General features: G+C 60.3%; 1 protein-coding gene across 1 annotated transcript; it reads right to left on the bottom strand.

Moving 5' to 3' along the window:
- Positions 1-3,486: 3,486 nt before the first annotated feature.
- Positions 3,487-7,700, bottom strand: PTGER2 (prostaglandin E receptor 2). Its single transcript, XM_054199451.1, has 2 exons — positions 6,849-7,700; positions 3,487-4,046 (listed from the first exon to the last, which is right to left on the bottom strand). The coding sequence occupies exons 1-2, from the start codon at positions 7,698-7,700 to the stop codon at positions 3,792-3,794; spliced, it is 1,107 nt and encodes a 368-aa protein (XP_054055426.1). The 3' UTR covers positions 3,487-3,791.
- Between the last annotated feature and the right edge of the window lie 155 nt (positions 7,701-7,855).

Here is a 7,855-nt window from a genome sequence, read left to right as displayed (position 1 = left end):
TTCCCCCCAAAAAATGCTGCATCGCGCTGCCATCATTTCCCATCCAAACCATGTCCCACTGCCCGGACCCTTCGTGTTTTTAATTTTTAAGGGAGACAGGCCGGGAGGAGAGGCAGATGGTGACCTGCCTGCTGCCGTGGGGGACAACTCGGAGCCACCCCGCCGGGCTACTCCGGCTGGCTGGGGATGGTCCCCATCCCCCATGTCCCGCAGCTCCCCTCTCCCTTCAGCGTCTGCGGAAAGTCTGGCTCCGTTTTTAAGAGGTCTGGCGGGCAACTGATGCCATCCCTTGTCCCCAAGGGGTGGCTTCTCCCTCGCTGCTCTTCGGCAGCTTCGTTTCCAGATGGAAGGGCAGACGTAAGGACCTGCCCTGGCGCTTTCTTGCACCGGCGGGTTTCCGGCTCTGCTCCGCTGTATGGAAATAAAAAATCATTAAGGGCCGGCGCAGACAACGAAATGACACTTTGGCATCTTGCGTTTAAGCCGAGCAGACGTCGATTGAGCTGAAGAGAGGCAAATTAATTTGGTTTCCGTAATGGCTCCTGCGTGACGCTAATAAAAGCAGTGTTTTGTGCAGGCTCATGGCTCGGGATGCGGAGAGATTCATGGCCCTTGTTGGCTTTGCAGAGCTCTAATTAAGTTGCTTTTCTCATCGGAAAGAAGGAGCAGGAGGGCTGATTGGGCTTTTTTTTTTATTTTTTTTTATTTTCTGGGCTTAGAGGCAGCAGCGACTGGGGTAATCCCTGGCCAGCAGCCCCCGCGAGGGGGGGCTGAGACCGTGTCCCACCCCAAGGAGGGGATGTAGAGCGGTCCCCAAGCAGAGCTGTATCCCGCAGCATCTCCAGGAGGGGTACCCACCTCTGCGGGATGCATCAGGCAAAGGGATGTGGGTCTCGGGGTGCGGCGGGGGGGGGCTCCTTGCAGGCACCGAGCCTCTCCCGGCCTCACATCCCTTTCTCTTTTATATTTTTGCATTCAATTTCAGCCAAACCGTTTCCCCCTACCCCGCTTGCCAGGATTGCTGTCCCTTATCGGGGACAGGCTCGCAATGAGAGTGACTCCGCCGCAGCGTTACCCTGCGAAAAGCAGATCCCAGCGGGATGGACGCTGGGACATTGTCTCCCCAGCCCCGCGTTTCCTGATGAGGAGCCATAAACCTCCCAAAAAAACAAGCAGCCGGCAATTAGCGGTCAGCAGCCGAGCTGGCGGGACAGCGGGAGCAGATCCTCGGAGCGAGAGCCAGCGGGAGCATCCCGCCTTTGGGTTGTCCCCTGTGCTGCCATGGATGGCCCGAGGTCCCCTTCCCACCGCTCTCACGTGCCTCGGCAGGCTGCTCCCTGCGGGATGTGAGACACACCCTGTCCCCCCCCCCCCCCCCCCACCCCCGCCATTTCCAACGTGATAGGGGTTTTTTTTAATCTTTTCTTTCCATCTTTTGCACGCCGGGCAGCTTTTCCCTCCGGCTTAGGAGAGGATTAGGCGACCGGTCCCGAAATTCCAGCGGGAACACCCAAGTCACGACCACCCAGCCAAATAAAGCGCACGGACCCTCGGCCCTTCCCGAAGCTTTTGGCTCTTTTTCAAGCCAGGCACCCGCTGGGACACGACGGTGGGCACGAGCCCCCGAACCCACAAAGTGGGGACAGAGGGGGGGGGACTAATTGGGGAGGGGGCGACCCGTCACCTCCGAGCGGCAACCTGAGAGTCTGCCAAACCGGGACACCCAGGAGGCGGCGACAGGGATAACGGCTCCGAGTTACGCGACAGCGTGGGGAGCGCCCCAGCTGCAGCGTGTCCCCCCCGTGCAAGGCACATCTATAACCCCCACCCCCAAAACCCACCCTCTGAACTCCCACCCACCCCCCCCCTTCAGCTGCAGGGTGCTGCCAGAATCCCGCCGGCAGGGCTTGAGCAATAGCAGCCCATGCCTGACATCTGCCCACACGCACATTTCGGAGGCCAGTAAACTTCCTGTGGATGTTGGCTGCCTGACAGAAGTGTCATAAATTCTGCCTTTTTTTAGGGTGGGTATTTTTTTTTTTTTAATTTTTTTTTTTTTCCAAATTCTATTTTATTTTGACAACAGGTAGGAGCTTGGCCTGCCTCGCCCCGGCTTCGGGATATACGAGTTCTAGGGAAGAGCTCAGAGAGGAGGGTATTTTGGTAGCTCGGGGGCCAGGTGAAATGTCATCATACATCTATAAAACGCAGCCTGTTTTCACTTTTTAGGCACGCGTTTGCCCTCCCAGCCTCCCCTCCTGCCCTCTCCCCCCACAACCCCCAGGCTTCGTCCCACGGATGCTCCAGGCAGGTGACGCATTTCCTCTGGGAGCCAGATCTACCCTGAGGTGCGCCTTCACCACAAACCCACGCACGATTCCGCAGGCTCCTTTGAGAGACCTTTATTGTTTAAATAATAATTTATTTATTTCTTTTACATCACCTCAACTAACGAACCGCAGAAAAGCTCCAAACCTCACCACCTTGGGGCTTTCCGAGCGGGAGCTGCAGCTCCCAAACGGACGACGAGACACCTCACCAAGACAGCATGTTTGTTGGATGCTGCTCAAACGGGAGCCACAATTCCGCGCCCCGCCCCCCCCCCCCCCCAACACCCCCTGGCCCCCAGCAACCCCTAATGGCAGCAATGGCCTCGGGGACAAACCCAGCTCCCCCAGGGGGGCCAGATGCTCCTGTCCCCAGTGGGGACCAGCCCGGAGCCCCGAAGAGCAACAGGCATCCCACGAAACAAAACAGCAGCGCTGAAGGATGCTGCCGGACGGGGTGGGATTGATCACCTGGATGTTTCTGCACTTGGGTTTTTTTGGTTTTGTTGGGTTTGGGATTTTTTGTTTGTTTGTTTGTTTTTTTCAAATAAAACCTGCTCCTGAGCCGGTTTGTCCCAAAACCCATCGGCAGCATTGCCCTGGACGTGAATAAAGTACATGGCTGTGACCCAAACCTCTCGTTCCTTGGTCAGGCTCGTTATTCCTCTTGTTGGCTCCTGCACAAACCATGGGGCAAAGAAAATTCCAAAAAGGGCGCTCAGCTGCCATCACAGCCCAAAAGAAGTGCCACAATTTGGCTTTTTTTTCTGCCTCAGTGCCCCTCGGACAAGCTGGGCTGGCACCCGCCGGAGCCTAAAAATCTCTGGGGGCAGGGGACAGACAGACAGACAGACACATGCACACAGACCTACACCTGATAAAGTGCATTTCTTTAGGCAGCCAGCCTCCCAAATGAAGGGGAATATTTGGGGATACACTGCTCCCTTCCTCGATCTTTATGGACCCTGGGGGCAGAGATGGGTGCTTGCAGCCACGGTGGCCACCCAGCCCCATCTCCAGGACCTGTCCCCTACCTGCACGGTGCCTTCAGCCCGAAAGGGGACCTGGCTGGGAGCTCTGTTCCCCGACATCCCCCCCCCACACCCCGGGCAGTAGTGTTATAGCAAAGCCCCCCCCACGCCTCACCCCCCGACCCTCCCGCAGCGTGGCCGAACGCAGCCTGTACCCTTTGCCGGGTGGGAGCAGCCCCGTCTAAAGGCGACAGCGGTATCCAGGTACTCATCAGCCCTTCCGATCTTGTCCCATCGTATTTTGTTGCCCTGTGAGAGACCGCGCTGGCTTTCCAGGGGCTTCCCAGACGCGCGGTGACACCTGGCCAGGCCACCCGTACCTGGCCCAGCCTGCAGCAGATACGTCTCTTGATGGGCCACAAGGCAGAGCTTCCTTAACATCTGCCAGGACTGTGCTTCACCTGGCAGATGTCTCCTGGGATGGTTGATGGATCTACTGCCCACAGGGGTCCAGCCGGGCTGCCAGTTTTGTCTTTGCGGGGGATGGAGTCCGTCTGTCCTGGCTCACGGGGGTCACCTGGCAGCACAGCACGGAGCGCATGAACCGCAGGACTGGCGGCCGCAGGATGGCAAAGACCCAAGGGTCAACGATGGAATTAATAGACAGAAACCTCAGGGCCAGGAGGTCCCAGTTGTCGGTGTTGTCAGTGTCCTCTTTGCCACTGAACTTGTTCACGTAGGCGCGGATCTGCAAAACACGATGGGGAGAAATAATGTCGGGTCTGGGCTTCCAGGAGCTGGTCCCCGGACAGCTTCTTGGGGAGATTTGTGCTGTCAGAGAATCATGGAATGGTTTGGGACCTTAAAGATCATCTAGTTCCAACCCCCTGCCCTGGCAGGGACACCTCCCACCAGACCAGGTTGCTCCAAGCCCCGTCCAGCCTGGCCTTGAACACCTCCAGGGATGGGGCAGCCACAGCTTCTCTGGGCAACCTGGGCCAGGGGCTCACCACCCTCACAGCCAAGAATTTCTTCCTCGGATCTCCTCTAAATCTTCCCTCTTTGAGGTTGAAGCCATTCCCCCTTGTCCTATGGCTCCCCTCCCTGATCCAGAGTCCCTCCCCAGCTTTCCTGGAGCCCCTTTAGGGACTGGAAGGGGCTGGAAGGTCTCCACGGAGCCTTCTCTTCTCCAGGCTGAACCCCCCCAGCTCTCTCAGCCTGTCCTCACAGCAGAGGGGCTCCAGCCCTCCCAGTATCTCCGGGGCCTCCTATGGCCCCGCTCCAACAGCTCCATGTCCTTCCTAAGGAGCACACACTCTGTCTCTTCTCTGTCACAGAGCACTTTCTGCCTCCACCGGTTCAAATTAACTTCTTGCTAACGAAAGCCAGACCCGCGCTCTGCTCTCAGCCGGCGACGAGGCTTCGTTTAGCCCTAAGGCAACGAAGGCAGCTCGAGGGAGCCGTGGGTCTCACCTTGTAAACCACATGGGACAAATAAACGTACGAGACGGAGAGGATGCGGGGGGCTGGACCGCTCGGGTCCTTCCTGCAACGTGCCGACTCATAGATGCTTACGGGGCTTCCTGGAAGGGTGACTCAGCACTCCTTACTCACACGGGGCGAATCGCCACCCCCTCGCTTCGGGGGAGAGGGGACAGGAGCCGGGGGCGCGGGAGGCGTGAGCATCCCTCCTCCAGCTGGGATCTGTTGGGTACCACCCAGGGATGCTGCATCCCCGGGCACCAGGTGGCCAAGATGCAGCCGGTACCGGAGGGTTGTTCCAGGCTCGGGGCTTTTTTGGGAAGGATTTCGCTGGGTTGGTGTGCCCGGGCTGCTCCTCGGAGGGTGGCTGCCGTGGGCAGCCCCAGCCAGAAGAGAAAGTGTCGCACCAAGGAGGCACCGGCAAACGAGCAGCAGGCTGGGTTTGAGACGCTGCCAAAACGCAGCCCAACACATGGGAGCTGGGCGACGGGAAAAGAAAAGCCGGCTGTGCTTCTGGATAAGGCTATATCTGCCGTCACAGGGCCCACGGGATCCCCACCAGCAGCACTTTCCCATCCCATCTGCCCCCTCCCAGACCCGTGGGGCCCTGCCCACATGTCCCCACCAAGGGGTAATGACCACAGCACTCAAACCTGAGCTTTTTCAGGACATGGGCAGAACCGCCCATCATGCGTGGGCCCATTGACGGGAGCTGAACCATCTCTCAGGATGCCGCGTCTGGCTCTCGGGATGCTCGCAAGCACCCGGACATTACTGCTTTGTCCTTTCTCCATCTTAAAGCCCAGGCAGCCTGGCTCGGCTGCAGCCTGTGGTTATTTTCTTTTCTCTTGGGAAAAGAAAGGGAGCACGGAGGGAAGGTAACGTCTATTTAACACCATGAGCACAAAATTAGCGCTGGCTGCGCTCCCAACCTTGGTGGGGCTCGCTTCTAATGGGAAGAAAATGACCTCCCACGGTGGCGGGCTCACGTACACGGGCAGGGGACACGAGTGGCTCGAGGTGCTCCAGACTCCGCGATGCTGCCGGTGTAATATGGCTTGGATGGATGAAAAACGACCTTTTGGCAGGGAGAGCCTGGGGCAGAGTCAGGGGTCTTGCTCTCTCCCCTTCCTCGCTTGGCTGCCGTGTTTTGACCCCGTATTTCTGCTGGAAGCAGACCCAGGGGCACGGGATGCGGGTGTGACCCTTGGGATGAGGGATGCTGTGGCCCATGTGTTGGATTTCTGTTGCCAGCAACCCCCCATCTCCGTGCTGCACCCCAGTGTTGTTGCAGAGGAATGGAGACCTCCGTCTAACGGTGAGGTGGGTGCTGCCTGCAATCTCCAGCTCCACCCTTCCCCTTCACCACAGAAATCTGGGATAACTCTGCCTGCCCAGCGCAGATACCTGCTGTCTCCGGCCCAGCCTAGCAGCACCTCCTTCATCCCCATCTTTGCATGTCTAATTTATTGCCCTGCCTCCTCTCACACCTCCATGATGATGGCCTGGCTCCTGGGAACCACTGCAACTGCACTGCAGTCCAGGGGACCCCTACCCCAGACCCTGCCTGGGCCATGCCGCCCGACTTCACAGCCTCTGCGGGATGGGAGGGCACCTCTGCTCCTGCCACCCCATCCTCCTGCCACCCCCTCCTCCTCCTCCTGCCACCTGTTCCTCCTGCCACCCCATCCTCCTGCCGCCCCGTCCTCCTGCCGCCCCGTCCTCCTGCCGCCCCGTCCTCCTCCTCCTGCTGCCCCATCTTCCTGCCACCCCATCTTCCTGCCACCCTGTCCTTCTGCCACCCTCTCCTCCTGCCGTCCTGTCCTCCTGCCACCCCATCCTCCTACTGCCCCATCCTCCTGCCGGCACTTGGGATACAGGGGGTGATTTTCCCAGTTCCCCACAGTAGGATGTGTAAATTGGCCAGTTTGTGGCAGACCCGGGGTCTCCTGAGCTTCAGGAGGAGCTAAGCTTTGACCTCAGCCCTTGAGGTTTGGGCAGTGGAGTTGGGGGGGAGCCTCATAAAGGGAGGGAGAAGAACCCCCAGGGGAGAGGCGGTCGCACTCACCGTGAACGGCAGGGAGCAGATGACAAAGGTGATGGTCATGATGGAGAGGAGAAGGAGATGGTCAATCTCCTCGGCCATGGAGAACATGCGCCGGCCGCAGCCGCCAGCTGCCCGGGGCTGCTCGAGCGTGGCCAGCCGTCGGGTCTTCTGCCCGCGGTGGTGCATGCGGGCCAGGTTGGCAATGACGCTGAGGTTGCAGAGGAGCACGGAGAGGATGAGGAAGAGGAGGAGGGTGGCATAGAGCAGCGAGAAGGTGACGTCCAACCCAGACACCTCCCTTCCGCCGTTCCGCTGGAGGTAGTCCAGGTGCATCTGGATGAAGCACCAGGTGCCGGGGCAATACTGCACGTACCGCCCGAAGCCCACCAGTGGCAAGGAGCAGAAGGCCGCGGAGAAGGTGTAGATGGCAGGCAGGGCAACCAAGCCCGTGCGGGGGCTGAGAAAGCGCTTGTAGAAGTAGGGCTGCCCCAGGGCCAGGCATCGCTCCAGCGCCATGGCGAAGAGGATGAGCATGGTGGTGAGGCCGAAGAAGCTCATGGCGAAGCCGAAGTAGAGGCAGATGTGTCCTCCTTGAGCCAGGGCCGTCAGGGTGCGGTTGCGGTGGTAGGAAGCCAAGACGAAGGGGCTGACGGAGCAGGTGCCCAGCAGGTCGGTGACCACCAGGGCCAGCACCAGGACGTGGAAGAGGGAAGGCGGGCGGGCTCGGGGTCCGCGGCGGCAGCGCAACAGTAGCCCCAGGGCCAGGAGGTTGCCCAGGAGGCCAGCGGAGAACATGAGGGCGCTGACCAGGGGCCCGGCCCCGGCCGGCAGCCTCCCGCCGTGCTCGCACCGCCCCGGGCCCGTCCCGTTCATCCCGCCGCCGCGGCACGACTGCGCCGCCGCCACCGCCCCGCCGGCACCGCCCTCCCCCCCCGTTCCCACCCCCCCACCCCGCCCCGCCCGCAGCCCCCGAGCCCGCCCCCAACCGCCCCGGGGCCCCCGGGCCACCGCCCCCGGCACCGAGCACG

The sequence above is a fragment of the Rissa tridactyla genome, chromosome 4 (assembly GCF_028500815.1).
Source record: "Rissa tridactyla isolate bRisTri1 chromosome 4, bRisTri1.patW.cur.20221130, whole genome shotgun sequence".
Taxonomy (NCBI): Eukaryota; Metazoa; Chordata; class Aves; order Charadriiformes; family Laridae; genus Rissa; species Rissa tridactyla.
The sequence above is the reverse complement of the archived record's forward strand: the minus strand, read 5'-3'. Positions and strand labels throughout refer to the sequence as shown.